General features: G+C 49.0%; 1 protein-coding gene across 1 annotated transcript in view; it reads right to left on the reverse strand.

Annotated features, from left to right (window-relative positions):
• Positions 1-17,076, reverse strand: part of CLCN1 (chloride voltage-gated channel 1) — a 609,758-nt gene that overhangs the window by 476,058 nt on the left and 116,624 nt on the right. The window contains exon 3 of the mRNA XM_069242656.1: positions 12,984-13,115. Within this exon, the coding sequence (XP_069098757.1) occupies positions 12,984-13,115 (132 nt within the window). The remainder of the gene's footprint in view (positions 1-12,983; positions 13,116-17,076) is intronic.

Raw genomic sequence — 17,076 nt, forward strand, 5'->3', positions numbered from 1 at the left:
TACCCACTATATCGCGTGTATAGTGCGTAGCGGAAGAGTTATATACCCAGTATATCACATGTATAGCACATAGCGGAAGAGTTACATACCCACTATATTGCACGCATAGCGCATAGTGGATGAGTTATATACCCACTATATTGCATGTATATTGCATGTATAGGGCGTTGCAGGAAGAATTAAATACCCACTTTATCACATGTATAGCACATAGTGGAAGGGTTATTTACCCACTATACACAAAGGACAGGGGAATGATCACTCCCTATCCACCTCCTCCCCTAGGGAGGTGCCCAGAGCTCTGCCAGGTGACCACTTAATTCTGCCTTCTTGGAAATAAGATGGACAGAGGCCCCTGGAAGCATTTGAGTGGTTAGGCCAGGTAGATGACGTCCCGGACCCCCTCTAACAGGTGGGTCACTTCAGAGAGTGACCAACCTCCTTTTAGGGTTACTTAGGGGTCCGTGGGGGTCCTCAAATTTGTCGAGCAAGAATCTCCAAGTAACTATCTGCAAGACATCTGCTCCTGGCCTCTCAGGAGCAAAAGATGGTCTGCTGGTCTGCTTTGGAACCAAACAATTCTGCTTCTGGTGGGAAGGCTCCCATTGCAACATTGTTTCTCTGGATCCTGCAAGAATTCTGCAACATCCAAGGCTGTGCATCCTCCAAGGTAACAAAGACTCTGTTTGCACTAGGAAGCAAGAAGGAATCTCCTTTGGAGTGAAGGGATCACTCCCCTGCATCCACAGGCACCTCAAGACAAACTTGACTGGTTGGTGGGGTCTGCTGTTCCAAAGACATTGAAAGGCTCTATGACTTCCTCTTGGTCCTGCTTGTCTTCTGACCAACTTGGGAGACTGTGGGCCCATGCTCCTGCCAATGGGCTGGATCCCCTGTGCACCACAACTGTTGCACTTGCCAAGGATTGTTGACCTTTGTCCAGGAAATCTTCAGTTGCCAAGAAGCCGCGGCCTTCAGCACTGTGCAGCTCGAAGATCAGCCCCTGTCCTGCAACTCCTGCGACATGGGACTTCTGTTTTGTTGTGCCGCTGAGACCTCCTTGTGACTCACTGTGTCCATCACCTGTGGGTAACTCATGGAGGCTCTAATGACTTCTGCTGGCCATTCTGTGTGCCGAGGGCCAGTCCTGACTCTCCTTCAAGGGTAGAGACTCCTGGATCTTGCTGGTTGCCAAAACTCTGCAAATACCTCTTCAGCTCCCTGCCTGCATTTACCAGTGATTGTTGGTGACCTGGCTGATCACTGACCCTCTTACAATCCAGCAACTATCGAGGGACTGCTCATAGACAACTCCTAATATCTTTTGCAGGTCCTGGACCCCACAGCTGGGCTTCTACCTGCACTGACTTGCAGGAACTTCACCTCTAGGAGAGTGGGCAATGCCACCTGCACCATCCTGGGCACCTCCACGGGTGCTGGACTCTGTCCCTTCCTTTTCAGGTCCTCCACGTCCAGAATTTGGTCGTGGGTTCCTCTGGCCTGGTCTACGGATCGTGACAGCAGCTGGGCAATCTGAGGCTTCCAATGACTTCAGAGAGAGTCCCTTCTTTCCTCTGCATCGGGGTCCCCTGGTGTAGGTACTCCTGTCTTATGGGTATCCACTGTGGTCGGCATTCCCCAACCCTCATCTTGTCTGTTGGTTTCCTCGGGGTCCACTGGGAAGGGTCCTGAATCACACAAACTCCAACCACTACTCCCTGTGTTAGACTATGGGATGACTGGGTGGGTAAATACCTTGAACCTGGACGCTGGACACTCGGGACACTTACTGAGCTTACCTCTGGTGTTTTCATCTACCCCCTGATCCTAGCTAACTACCACACTTACCTTGGTTGGGTTCACTATTTCTCATTCCACTTACTTAGTATATGGTTTGGCCTCCCCATAGGGCCCTGTGTATTTTTTGCTGTTGGTTATTTTGTGTGTATATTGTGTGTAGAAACCTCCAAAGGGAGATATATCAATGCTAGTCTAGTAGTTAGTGCTGTAATAAATTTGCCTGACTGCTGAGGCGTGGAAGTGTTTTACATTCCTCCTGGATAAGCTTTAGCTGCTCGCCTCAGCTACCTATAGAAATGTTTTACTATCACTAAGGTTGCCTGGACTCAGTATAGGGTGCCACGCCATAGGCGTACACCATAAAACTGAGCCAGCCTCCTACATTGGTGGCAGCGGTGGGATAAGACACTTGCATTGCTTTACCAGTAAGTCATCAGTGACTTTCCATAAGAAAGATCACTACTAACTATAGGTTACACCCTACACAAGTAACTTTAGGAACTTCTAAACTTTTGCCTGGGTAGTCAGGGGTCTAGCATACACCTTCCTCTGAGCCTTTTAAAAGTTTAGAAACTTAGGGCCAGATTTAAGGAAAAGTGGTGCTGCACCAAGTGCAGCGCCACTTTTCTTGGGCCCCTTATCGCCCCCCTAATGCCACCATGTGTGTGCTGTATCTAAGATACAGCGCTCCATGGCAGAAGTTTGGGAACTAGTGTCAAAATTTTTTACGCCAGTTTGGAGCTTTGCAGGATTAGCATCAAAATGTTTGACGCTAATCCTGCAAAGCCCATTGAGGCTCATTTTAAGCAACGGTGTGTCTCCTTTTAACACTTGCTCTGAGCAGGCATTAAAATGCCAAAAAAAAGATGCAAAGAAATTTCTTAGATTTCTTTGCACCATTTTTTCACCCCCCAATGGGCGAACACTCCCTTTGCATACATTATAGCTGGCACAGGCATAATGTGGCACAAAGGGTTACAAAGTGGCACAATGCATGCATTGCACCACTTTGTAAATCTGGTGCAGCAATTTTGGCCTCGTTGGTGCATCACGTACACTACTCTAATACCATGTATTTAGCGGAGAACACTGACCAGACTCATTAGTCTAGGCATGGGGGGCTTAAGTACAATTAACTTAGTTCCCTGTGTCCAGTTAGAAACTTAAAGACCAGTAGTAACCTTACCAAAGCTATTCTTCTAGATTTACTTATTCAGGATGACCTTCAGAATCCTAATAGGGACATGGAATTAGATGAAGAGGGTGAACCCCAAGTGTTGGAAAAGGAGGTGCCGGGTACTTTCTATGACCTCACTGGGCAGAACCATGAGGATTCTGGAGAGAACCTTGAGCCTGCAGGGAGCTGTGATGGTAGCACAAGGGGGGGTTGTAATAGTAGGTCCTATTTTTCTCCTCCTGGGTTGGTAAAAAGGGTATCCAGGAGGAGTGTTTCCTCCTCATCCTCAGATTTCCTTGCCCCAAAATCTGCTATTGGCACCATCCACTCTAGCTCAGATGAGGGATCCCTAGAGAGGGGGCTCAGTTTGCTGAAACTTGAGAAGTCCAAACTCAAGTTGAAACAGCAGCAGCTGAGGGAGAGAGGACCTGATATGGAAAGGGAAGGAAATAATTTGGGGTTAGAACCCGATGGTGGCAGCATAAGAGAGTCCAGGGTCAGGGAAGACTCCTTTGATTCCAGGAATCCCAGCAGGATAGTCCCTCTTTACAAGACAGGGGGTGACATCTATAAGTGGATGACTGCTTTAGAAAGGGCCTGTAAAGTCCAGAAGGTCCCTCGGAGTCAGTGGGCAGCTATCCTGTGGCCCTCCTTTGCAGACAAAGGCAGAGACAGGTTTCTGAATGTGAGGGAGGAAGATGCAGATAACTGCCAGGTCTTGAAAGAGGCTCAGACTGATGGGTTTGGGCTCATGACTGAGGAGAATAGGTATAAGTTCAGAGAAACTCAGAAGAATTCCTCCCAAGACTGGTTGGATTTTGTGGACTGTGCGGTTAAGGCCCCGGAGGCTGGTGGCCTGGTAGTAATGTGCAGGACTATGACGAGCCGTACAATCTTATCAAGAGGGAGCACATCCTTAATAATTGTGTGTCGGACAAGCTGCATCAGTACCTGGTGGACTCAGATCTGACCTCTCCCCAAGAATTGGGAAAGAAGGCAGAAAAATGGGTTTGCACCAGGGTGATTAAGAAGTCTCACAGTGGGGGTGACCAAAAGAAGAAGGGTTCTTCTAAAACCCAGGCGAAAGATGGGGAGAAACCTACTGAAAAGAAGAAAGAATCTTCATCAGGACCAGAACATTCTTCTGGGGGTGGGTCTAAATCCTCTTCCTCCTCCTCCAAAAATAAACCTCTGTGCTTCCTGCGTAGGGAAAAAGGCCATAGAGCAGGTGTTAGCAACTGCCCTAAGAAAAGCATCAAGAGTACTACCACTCGCCCTAGTGACCCTAGCAATAGCACAGGTGGTAGTACTTCAACCAAGGGTGTAGCTGGGTTCACCTCTGACACTGCAGTGGACTCTGGCCTAGTCAGAGAAACCACTGAGGCTGTCCTGGTATCAGAGGGTGGCACTCACATTACCACTCTGGCTGCCTGGCCTTCTAATATGAGTAAATGCAGGCAGCACCCCCTCATAAATGGTACTGAGACAAAAGCTTACAGGACCACAGGTGCCAGTGTCACCATGGTGACTGAAAAACTGGTGTCTCCTGAGCAAATCTTACTTGGTCCCAATTACTAAGTCACCAATGCTGATAACACCACTAAGTTTCACCCCATGGCAGATGTTAACCTTAGCTGGAAGGAGAGGGTTACTGGCCCTAAAAGAGTTGTAGTGTCCTCTTCTATTCCTGTAGATTGTCTAATGGGCTGAAGTGGAGTTACAGACCCATGCAGCAATGCTGGGTATCCCTACCAATGTTTTTGTGACAACTAGAGCACAGGCCAGAAAACAGGGAGGATCAGGGGCACTGAAGCTTGAAGGTATGGACCAGTGTGCTCCCAAGAAGAGAGGTAGGAAGGGTAAAAGATTACCTCCTGCCCAGGACTCATGTGAGGGTCAGCCTGCTCAGGTAGACGATCTTACTCCTTGTGGGGAACCTGCATCAGAGGAGCTGGAAGCTGACACAGCAGAGCTCTTGGGTGAAGGGGGGGGGGCTCCAAGGAAGATTTGAGTTTGGAGCAGAACTCCTGCCCCTCTCTTGAAAGCCTCAGGCACCAAGCTGCTGCAAAGGAGGCAATGGATGTCAGTGGCCCCCACAGGGTCTATTGGGAAAATGGGCTCCTATACTCTGAGGCTAGAGACCCCAAACCTGGTGCCACCAGGAGGTTGACCATACCTCAGAGGTTTAGGGAGTTATTATTGAACTTAGCCCATGACATTCCCCATGTAGGACATCATGGGCAAAGAAAGACTTGGGACAGACTTTCACTGATCCCATATGTCTGAAGACACCAAGGAGTTTTGTTGCTCCTGTGTCACCTGTCAGGCCAGTGGCAAGACTGGTGGCACTCCAAAGGCCCCCTTAATCCCACTGCCAGTGGTTGGGGTGCCCTTTGAGAGGGTAGGGATGAACATTGTTGGTCCCATTGACCCTCCTACAGCATCTGGGTACCACCAGGTACCCAGAGGCCATTCCCCTTTGGTCCACTACAGCTCATGCAGTGGCCAAGGCCCTCCTGGGAATCTTTTCCAGGGTGGGCTTTCCTAAGGAGGTTGTATCCAACAGAGGCGCAAACTTCATGCCTGGATAACGCAAAGCAATTTTGAAGGAATGTGGTGTAACCTAAAAAGTCACCACTCCTTATCATCCACAGGGAAATTGGTTAGTTGTGAGGTTCAACAATACCCTAAAAGGTATTATTATGGGCCTCCCATACAAACCAAGGAGAAGATGGGATGTCCTACTACCTTGTCTTCTTTTTGCCTACAGAGAGGTTCCACAGAAGGGGAGTGGGTTACAGTCCATTTGACTTCTGTTTGGACATCCAGTTAGGGGTCCTCTTGCTCTTGTGCAGGAGGGTTGGGAGCAACCTCTTAAACCCCCTAAACAGGACATAGTTTACTATGTACTAGGCCTACGCTCTCGCATTGCAGAGTAAATGAAGAAGCCTTCCAAAAACCTTGAGGCCTGCCAAGAGCATCAAAAGCAGTGGCATGGCCAAAAGGCTGTGCTAACTGTTTACCAGCAAGAACAGAAAGTGCGGGTCTTAGAGCCGCCTGTGGCCCCAAGAGCACTCCAAGAGACGTGGAGTGCCCCCCACACGATAGTAGAGCAAAAAGGTGAGTTCACCTATCTGCTTGACCTGGGCACTCCAAGAACTCCCCAGAGGGTGCCTCATGTGAACTGCCTTAACCTTACCATGACAGAGTTGACATGAGCTTGAAGCATGGCCACTGATGAAGGGCAAGAAGCAGAGGGTGACCCTCCCCCTGACCTTCTGTCCCACAACTCTGTTGATGGTTCAGTGGATGGGGTAGTCTTTGCAGATTGCCTCTCTGAACAACAACAATCCGACTGCAGACAAGTTCTCAGTCAGTCTTCTGAACTCTTCTCCCTGACCCCTAGTTAGCCCCTCTGGTGTGTCCATGATGTGGACACAGGTGATAATCTGCCTGTGAAGAGTGAAATCAACAGGCAGCCTGACTGTGTCAGAGATTGCTTCAGGACAGAAGTCCAAAAGATGCTGGATTCTGGGGAGAGCCTTCAGATAGCCCTTGGGCTAACCCAGTAGTCTTTGTGCCAAAAACCCCACTCCCCGGGTGGAAAGAGAGAAGTGAGGTTTTGTTTAGATGACAGAGGCCTCAATGCAGTCACTAGGACTGATGCCCATCCAATTATTTGGGCAGATGAGCTGATTGATAAGCTGGCTTCAGCTAAGTACCTCAGAACGTTTGACCTAACAGCAGACTATTGGCAGATCAAGCTAACTGATGCTGCCAAGCCTAAAACAGCATTTCCCCCCCATGCACTTTGGTCTGGAAAAAGCACCTGCTACATTCCAGAGGTTGGTGGACCAAGACCTGGCAGGCATGGAAGACTTTAGTGCAGCATATCCAGAATACATTGTTGTCTTTAGCCTGGCAGGATCACCTGGTCCGCCTCAGGAGTGTACTTGAGGCCTTGCAAACGGCAGGCCTCACTATCAAGGCTACAAAATGCCAGATAGGGTAGAGTAAAGTTGTTTACCCGGGCCACCTGGTAGGTGGAGGCCAAGTTCAACCCCTACAGAGCAAAATCCAAACCATCATGGATAGGGTTTCTCCAACTACCCAGACCCAGGTCAGGGCTTTTGTGGGCCTGACTGGCTATGACAGGAGATTTGTAGAAGGATATGGCCCCATCCCATTGTTGCCCCCCTGAATGATCTCACTTCTAAAAAGATGCCCAAAAAGGTACAATGGACAGTTAGCTGTCAAGAGACCTTTGATGCCCTGAAAAGGGCCATCTGCTCAGCTCCATTTCTCAAAAGCCCAAACTATTCCAAATAATTCATTGTTCACACTGGTGTTTCTGAATTAGGAATAGGGTCAGTGCTATCAAAACTAAATGAAGATGACCAGGATCAGTGTGTGGCTTTTATCAGCAGAAGGTTGACCCCCAGAGAAAACATTGGTCAGTCATTGAGAGGGACAGCTTTGCTGTGGTCTGGGTCTTGAAGAAGTTGAGGCCATACATGTTTGGCACTCACTTTATTGTTCAAACAGACCACAAGCCCCTCCCCTGGCATAAACAGATGAAAGGTGAGAAGCCCAAAGTTTTGAGGTGGTTCATTTCCCTACAGGGGATGGACTTTTCAGTTAAACATAGACCTGGGAGTAACCATACCAATGCAGATGGACCCTCCAGATATTTCCACTTAAATAATGAAGACTCAACTGGGCAAGGGTGGTCTCATTAGCTTTCTTATGGAGGGGTTATGTAGGAAAGTGTCAACTTTCTACTATAGTTACCCCCACTTTTTACCTGATGCCAGTGTGTTTAGACTGTAGTTCATTGGAACCCTGCTAATCAGGACCCCAGTGTCTGTGCTCTCTCCTCTAGACTTGGTTGCTGGTAAACTTTTTACACCCACAATTGGCATACTTGTGCACCCATGTAAGTCCCTAGTATATGGTACTTAGGTACCCAAGGCATTGGTACACAAGGCATCCCCATGGGCTGCAGCACAGATTGTTCCACCCATGGGAGCCCATGCAAACTGTGTCTGCAGGCCTGCCTTTGCAGCCTGCATAAAATGGTGCATGCACCTTTTCACCACAGATATATATCCTGGTCACTGCACGTTGACACTGTAAGTCACCCCTCTGGAAGGCACTTCAGCCAAAGCATGTCCCTAAGTGTAAGAGTACCCCTGCATGAGCAGAGTGCCCCTTTAGACCCCAGGCCCCATTTCCTGGACTCTTTATTTAAATGCAGGAAAGCCACCCTAAGGTATGTAGTGGACTAGTCAACTCAAGTGGTCCATCTACATGATGGCTTCTCTGAACCTAGGCATGCTTGGTATCAAACATGGTGGAATCATGCAACTACACCGATTCCAGAGTTAGTTGCAGGATACCATGTACTGCCCCTTGTTCTGCTTGGGCCAGTGCCTTTGTAGCCTTAGGGGGTCTAGCTGCCGGCCCATGCTGCTGCTGACCCCAGACAAGGTTATGCCCTCCTGCTGGCGAGCCTGATGAAGACCAGAGAGGCAGAACTAACTGTCGTTAATGGTTACTTAAAAGCTACCCCGTGGGTGGGTCCTAAGATTTGCCGAGCAAGACTCTCCAAGGAAGTCTCTGCAAGACATCTGCTCCTGGCCTCTGGCACAGCTGCTGGTCTGCTTTGGAAGTGAAACATGGCTGCTTCTGGTGGAAAGGCTCCCATTGCAACACTTTTTCTCCGGATCCTGCAAGAACTGTGCAACATCCAAGGCTGTGCATCCTCCAGCCAGGGTCACAAGGACACTGTTTGTACCTGGAAGCACAAAGGAATCTCCCTTGAAGTGAACGAGTCACTCCCTTGCATCCGCAGGCACCTCAAGACAACGTCAACCAGCTGGTGGAGCCTGCTGTTCCAGGGGCATCGAAAGGCCCTGCTTCACAGGTGGTGAGTCTGTGGCTTCCTTTGGGTTCTGCTTGTCTTACGACCAACGTGGGTGACTGTGGGCCCCTGACACTGGACTGGAATCCCTGTGCACCATGACTGCTGCACTTGCCAAGGCTTGTTGATTCTTCCTCCAAGAGATCTTCAGGCACCAAGGAGCCCTGGCCTCCAGCACTCTGCAACTCACAGATCAGCCCCAGTCCTGCAATGCCTGCAACGTGGGACTTCGTTTTTATTGTGCTGCTGAGACCTCCTTGTGACTTCCTGTGTCCATTACCTGTGGGTCACTTGTGGGTGCTCCAACAACTTCAGCTGGCCTTCATGCATGCTGAGGGCCAGCCCTTATTCCCACTGAAGGGTAGAGTCTACTGGACCTTGCTGGTCCCCAAAACTCTGCAAATACCTCTTCAGTTCCTGCTTGCATTTGCCAGAGCGTTGCCGGAGACTTGGCTAGTCACTGACCCTCCTGCAATCCGGCGACCATCGAGGGACCGATAACACGTGTCTCCTGGGATCTTTTGCAGCTCCTGGAGCCCTCAGCTGGACTCCTTCCTCCACTGACTTGCAAGAACTTCACCTTCAGGAGGGAGGGCATTGCCACCTGCACCACCTGGGCACCTTCAAGGGTGCTGAACTCTGTCCCTTGCTTTTCAGGTCTTCCACGCCCAGAATCTATCCGTGGGTTCCACCGGCCTGGTCCAAGGGTCATGACAGCAGCTGGGCAATTCGAGGCTTCCACTGACTTCAGAGGGAGTCCCTCGTCCCCTCTGCATCCGGGTTCCCAGGTGTAGGCACTCCTGTCTTCTGGGTATTCTCGGGTGGGGACTCTCCAGCCCTCCTCTTGTCTGTTGGCTTCCTCAGGGTCCACTGGGAGGGGTCCTGAATCACACAAAGTCCAACCACTACTCCCTATGTTAGTCTATGGGATGACTGGGTGGGTAACTACCTTGCACCTGGACGTTAGGGACACTTACCGTACCTATCTCTGGTGTTTTCATCTACCCCCAGCTCCTAGCTAACTAACACACTTACTTTGGTTGGGTCCACTTTTTCGCATTCCACTCACTTAGTATATGGTCGCACCCCCCACCCCCATAGGGCCGTGAGTTTTTTATGCTATTTCTACTACTTATTTTGTGTGTATATTGTGTGTAGATATCTCCAAAGGGATATATACCAATGCTAGTCTAGTAGTTAGTGCTGTAATAGTCTTTTATTTTTGCAACATGTGAGATTCTTTCTTGCGAGTGAGTTACTGACTGACTATTGTGGTATTGCAAGTGCTTTATATTCCTCCTGGATAAGCCTCAGCTGCTCAACTCAGCCATCCCTAGAGAGCTCTTGCTATCTGGACACCTATTCACTATCACTAGGGGTTGCCTGGACTCAGTATGGGGTGCCGCACCATAGGTGTACACCATAAACTGAGCCAGCCTCCCACAGGGTATACACCCCCATATTGCATGTTTAGCTCACAGCAGAAGGGGTATACACCTTTTATATCTCATGTATAGTGGGTAGCGAAAGGGGTATAGACCTATTATATCACACATATAGCTCGCAGCGGAAGGGCTACACACCCTCTATATTGCATGTATAGAGGGTAGCGAAAGGAGTATACACTCACTATATCACACGTATAGCTTGCAGAGGAAGGGGTACACACCCTCTATATCTCATGTATAGTGGGTAGCAAAAGGGGTATACACTCACTATTTCACACATATAGCTCGCATCGGAAGGGGTACACACCCTCTATATTGCATGTATAGTGGGTGGCGAAAGGGGTATACACTCACTATATCACACGTATAGCTTGCAGTGGAAGGGGTGCACACCCTCTATATCGCATGTATAGTGGGTAGCGAAAGGGGTATACACCTACTAGATCACAGGCATAGCTTGCAGCAGAAGGTGTATACTCCCTCTATATCTCATGGATAGTGGGTAGCGAAAGGGGTATACACCCTCTATATCACACGTATAGCTTGCAGCGTAAGGGGTATACACCCTCTATATCTCATGTATAGTGGGTAGCGAAAGGGGTATACACCTACTACATCACACGTATAGCTCGCAGCGGAAGGGGTATACTCCCTCTATGTTGCACGTATAGCTTGCAGCGGAAGGGGTACAGACCCTCTATATCACATGTATAGGGGGTAGGGAAAGGGGTATACACCTACTATATCACACATATAGCTCGCAGCGGAAGGGGTATACACCCTCTATATCTCATGTATAGTGGGTAGCGAAAGGGGTATACACCTACTATATCACACGTATAGCTTGCAGGGGAAGGGGTACACACTCTCTATATCGCACGTATAGTGGGTAGCGAAAGGGGTATACACCTACTATATCACACGTATAGCTTGCAGCGGAAGGGGTACACACCCTCCATATCTCATGTATAGTGGGTAGCGAAAGGGGTATACACCTACTATATCACACGAATAGCTCGCAGCGGAAGGGGTACACACCCTCTATATCGCACGTATAGTGGGTAGCGAAAGGGGTATACACCTACTATATCACACGTATAGCTTGCAGCGGAAGGTGTAAACTCCCTCTATATCTCATGTATAGTGAGTAGCGAAAGGAGTATACACCTACTATATCACACGTATAGCTCACTGCGGAAGGGGTATACTCCCTCTATATTGCATGTATAGCTTGTAGCGGAAGGGGTATACACCTACTATATCACACGTATAGCTCGCAGCAGAAGGGGTACACACCCTCTATATCTCATGGATAGTGGGTAGCGAAAGGGGTATACACCCTCTATATCACACGTATAGCTTGCAGCGTAAGGGGTATACACCCTCTATATCTCATGTATAGTGGGTAGCGAAAGGGGTATACACCTACTACATCACACGTATAGCTCGCAGCGGAAGGGGTATACTCCCTCTATGTTGCACGTATAGCTTGCAGCGGAAGGGGTACAGACCCTCTATATCACATGTATAGGGGGTAGGGAAAGGGGTATACACCTACTATATCACACATATAGCTCGCAGCGGAAGGGGTATACACCCTCTATATCTCATGTATAGTGGGTAGCGAAAGGGGTATACACCTACTATATCACACGTATAGCTTGCAGGGGAAGGGGTACACACTCTCTATATCGCACGTATAGTGGGTAGCGAAAGGGGTATACACCTACTATATCACACGTATAGCTTGCAGCGGAAGGGGTACACACCCTCCATATCTCATGTATAGTGGGTAGCGAAAGGGGTATACACCTACTATATCACACGAATAGCTCGCAGCGGAAGGGGTACACACCCTCTATATCGCACGTATAGTGGGTAGCGAAAGGGGTATACACCTACTATATCGCAGGTATAGCTTGCAGCAGAAGGGGTACACACCCTCTATATCTCATGGATAGTGGGTAGCGAAAGGGGTATACACCTACTATATCACACGAATAGCTCGCAGCGGAAGGGGTACACACCCTCTATATCGCACGTATAGTGGGTAGCGAAAGGGGTATACACCTACTATATCGCAGGTATAGCTTGCAGCAGAAGGTGTAAACTCCCTCTATATCTCATGTATAGTGAGTAGCGAAAGGAGTATACACCTACTATATCACACGTATAGCTCACTGCGGAAGGGATATACTCCCTCTATATTGCATGTATAGCTTGTAGCGGAAGGGGTATACACCTACTATATCACACGTATAGCTCGCAGCAGAAGGGGTACACACCCTCTATATCTCATGTATAGTGGGTAGCGAAAGGGGTATACACCTACTATATCACACGTATAGCTCGCAGCGGAAGGGGTACACACCCTCTATATCGCACGTATAGTGGGTAGCGAAAGGAGTATACACTCACTATATCACACGTATAGCTCGCAGCGGAAGGGGTATACACCCTCTATATCTCATGTATAGTGGGTAGCGGAAGGGGTATACACCTACTATATCACACGTATAGCTCGCAGCGGAAGGGAGATACAACCGTTATATCCTACCCCCTCTATATCACACATATGGCTCATAGTGACTGCTAAATGTGACCACTTGCTCCCGCCCCTCCAGCCCTGGCTCACCCTGCAGGCTCTTAGCACTGGCGTAGTCCATGCTCCAGCTCACCAGCGCCATCACCAGGCCGAGCAGCACAAGGAAGATCCAGTCCTCGCCGAGCTTCCGTATGATGTACTTCTGCACACGCCGCACACAGTCTGCGGACAGAGACACAGGCCTTGTTAGTTATAGGCATACGAAGCAAGGGTGTGACCAACTCTAACCCTCCTCTTCTCATTCTCAGTGTCACTGTCCCAACTTTATGGTTGTGTGCATTCCTGAAGCACAAGTGCGTCGCTTGGGCGATCAGTTCTAGAAGCTGCCTTTGAAATATGTGTGGCAGTTGTAGGACCCTTACCTGCAGCATCAACCAATCTCTAGCCTTGCAGCACAGCAATGAATACTGAATCCAGCTCTACACATCACTCTGGAGTACTGTAATCAAACCCAAAGGCTGTCTCTAGAGTATTGTGCTCCCTCCTATGTCTCACTCCACAGTGTATGATATAACATTTCTCATCAGTGAACAAATAAGTGACAGCAGTTACAGCTGTCGTTGCACTTCTCACCACCAGAGGACAGAGCACAACCTGTCTTTCACTACAGAAGATGCCAGATGCCCTGTGTGTGCAGCTCTCTGTCTCATCATTAGATGGCACTGCGGGACATCTCTTTCACTAGAAACAATGACAAATGACCTGTGCATGCAGTTCTCTGTCTCATCATTAGATGGCACCGAAGAACATCTCTTTCACTGAATGGGAAGCTGAGAGGCCCTCGTCTTAGGGGAACTGCTGCTTATCACCACCAGGAGGCAGAGCAACATCTGTTTCATTAAAAGGGATGACAAATGCCTATGCATACAGCTCTCAGTTTCGTCATTAGGTGGAGCTGCAGGACATCTCTTTCACTAAAGAAGATGACAAATTCCCTGTGTGTGCAGCTCTCCATCTCGTCATTAGGTGGCGCTGCATGACATCTCTTTCACTGCATTGGTGCACTCCTCCTTATCACCACCAGAAGGCAGAGCACGAACTTCCTTTCATTATGTAGAAAACCGGCTCTCTATATAGTGCACTAAAAGGAAGTACACTGTGCAAAGAGTCCATTGGATCTCCAACTCGTTTGAGAGGCAGAAATAGATAGGAACTATTCTGTGGTAGTGTGGGTGAGCAGTTAGGTTTATCAAGGAGTCGTTTTAGGCATGTGTTGTACTCACAGAAGCAATAAATGTGACACACACTCAATGAATAAATACGAGACCGATTTAGAAAAATAACATTTGCTTTTATATATGCTTTGAACCAAAGAACTTCGTTATAAGGTGAACAGATTTTAAAAGATAAATACTTTGCAGTTTCAAGAATCAACACCGTGCAATTTCTGAGTTCAGCAATGTTAACCTAACTGAGGAAATCAAGAATGCAGTTTGGCAGGTAAAGACACAACTTACAAATCCAGTCTTTGAGATTTTAGGTCATCATCAGGCAAGGTTGAAATCAGTACCAAGAGTGCACCGTCAGTGGCACGGGGGCAGCCGGGTGCAGAGTGCCAGCACAGCATCGGGCACCCAATGTTAACCGATAGAGACTGGGGGTAATCGATGATGCGCTGCTCCCAGGTGAGTAAAGTGGTGTCAGGGCTGGATCTCCTGGGCTTGAGGTAATCACAGGGGGAGTCACAAGGCAGCACCAAACTTGCACCTTCTGCAGCACAGGGGTGGCGGGGTGCAGAGTGCCAACACAGCTTTGAGCACCCGGTGAAAGTCAATGGGGGAGAACAGTTTTGGAAAAAGGCTGCAGGCTCGGGCCAGAAGGCGGAATGAAAAAACCCGCAGCTGCCCAGATAAGTTCTGATTCTAGAGTACGTAGGGACACCGACGGTCCAGCTCCTCAAGGCCCAGGGGCTCCAGGTGCAGGGGTGTACTTTTCCATCGGGAACAGGTGACCGGGCAGGTCGATGTCAGGCATCAGGAGTCTTCAATTTGAAGCTATAGGCTTTGAGGCTGAGTCCGGCAGGGGTCCGCCCACGGTGGACTCGGACAAAGAATCACTGGGGAACCTCTGCAAGGCCGGTAGGTTACTTGGACTAGGGCTGTGAGGGTCGGGTGCAAAGGTGGGTCCGGACGAGGTTTTGCAAATCCTCGGGGCAGAGTTATTTTTCTTATAAAGTTGGTTCCTTCTTGAACAGGTCCACTCTTCTCAGGAGATCTTGATCTACATTGAAGGCAGGCAGTTCTCCCAAAGCTTTGGAGGTCGCTGGGCTGCAGGATGGGTCATCTTTTGGCACAGGATTGTTGTAGGCTTTAGTGCAGACAGGCCGGTAGGGCTGGGGCCAAGTCAGTTTGTGTGTGCAGTCTTCTCTGCTGATGTGACTCTGTACTGTTCGGCTCTTCTTACGTCATCAGGAATCTGAGTTCTAGGGCTCAGGGATGCCACCTAAACACTGAATTTATGGGTGTAAGAGGGAGTGCTGTGTGGTAGTCAATGGGCTACTCACCTTTAGGTTTACTACACCCTCTTTATGACCACTTCTGTTGGGAAGTGGGCATAACCTTAACCCCACTGGCCTAATTCAATCCAAACAAGATTAAGGAATTTAAAAATTAGTGTCCACTTCAGTTCGTCCACCTTAGGGGTGGAACTGCCATGAAGTGAGCACTCCTCCTAATTTCACTAATTTTCCTGACTGTGCTGGTGCCAAAATTGGGGTCAGGATGGGGGGAGGGCAGTAATCACCACCATCTGGAGAGATTTGAGTTGCATTACAAAGTCAGCAAGATCTTTGAAGAACCCCTCCCTGGAATCTCCATCCTGCCTGGGAGAAGAAGTAACACCTCTGTCCAGTGCAGGCTTTTGCCTCAGGACCTCAAGAGTGCTGGCTCTCACCGTGGAGGGGCAGAAATGGGTCTGTGGTGGCTGAACTCGTCAGGGCCAGTCAGTCAGCACACTGGTAGTTGGTAGGTTTTCAGGAGGCACCTCTAAGGTGTGTGAATTTTTTTAACAAATTCATGAGTGGAATCAGTGAGGGTTTATTATTCTGAGATGTTTGACACTAAACACCCCAGGATTCAGAGAACCATCATGTAGCTGGGGAACTCGTAGTGACCAGTGGCCAGCACAGGCATTTAAAATGTCTTCGACTTACTATGTCTGAGAATAGACAAAGACATAGCAGGGGCAAATCCGCTCACACAGATATGCCCTCACATGTAATTTAATGAGCCCTGTCTTAGGTCTGTAAGGCCTGCTTGAGGGGTGACTTACATATACTGCACGCAGTGTTTAAGGGACATGGCACACAGGCCGTGTGCCATGTCTTGTTTTCAATTTTGGAAGCAGCTTGTCACGCAGCCTGCAATGGCAGTCTGCATAAGGTTGGTACTGGGTTCCTCAGTGTGGCACAAGTAGTGCTGCAGTTCTGAGGAGCCCTCTTCAGTACGCATGGTCTAGGTACCAGGGGTATCATTTACTAGGGACTTATAGGGGGCTGAAGTGCCTGGTCACTTGGGGATCAAGTGACCAGATGTCTTGTTTTGGGGAGGGAACACTGGCACTGGAGACCTAGTTAGGAGGAGCCCAGTGTACTTCATTCAAAGTTGCATCTAAAAAACAGGCAAAAAGTGTGTGTGGGGGAGAGGGGCGGGGACTGCAACCAGAACCCAGCTCCCTACACATTACAGATGATGCCTGGTGCCCTATTCGTGCAGCTCTCTGTCTCGTCATTAGGTGGCGTTGCAGGGCCTGTCTTTTACCATGTATGAAGCTGAGAGTCCCTCGTCATAGGTGCACTGCTGCTCAGCACCACCAGGGGTAAGAGCACGACCTCTCTTTCATTACAGTTGATGAAATATGTCTATGCTTGCAGTTCTCCATCTCGTCATATGGTGGTGCTCTAGGACATCTCTTTCACTGCATGGGAAGCTGGGAGATCCTCATCATGGGTTCACTGCAGCCTATCACCACCAGAGGGCAGAGCACGGTCTCTCTTTCATTACAGAAGATGACAAATGCCCTGTGTGTACAGTTCTCCATCTCACCATTAGGTGCTGCTGGAGGACATCTCTTTCACTACAGAAGATGACAAATGCCCTGTGTGTGCAGTTCTCTGCATCATCAT

The sequence above is a fragment of the Pleurodeles waltl genome, chromosome 7 (assembly GCF_031143425.1).
Source record: "Pleurodeles waltl isolate 20211129_DDA chromosome 7, aPleWal1.hap1.20221129, whole genome shotgun sequence".
NCBI lineage: Eukaryota > Metazoa > Chordata > Amphibia > Caudata > Salamandridae > Pleurodeles > Pleurodeles waltl.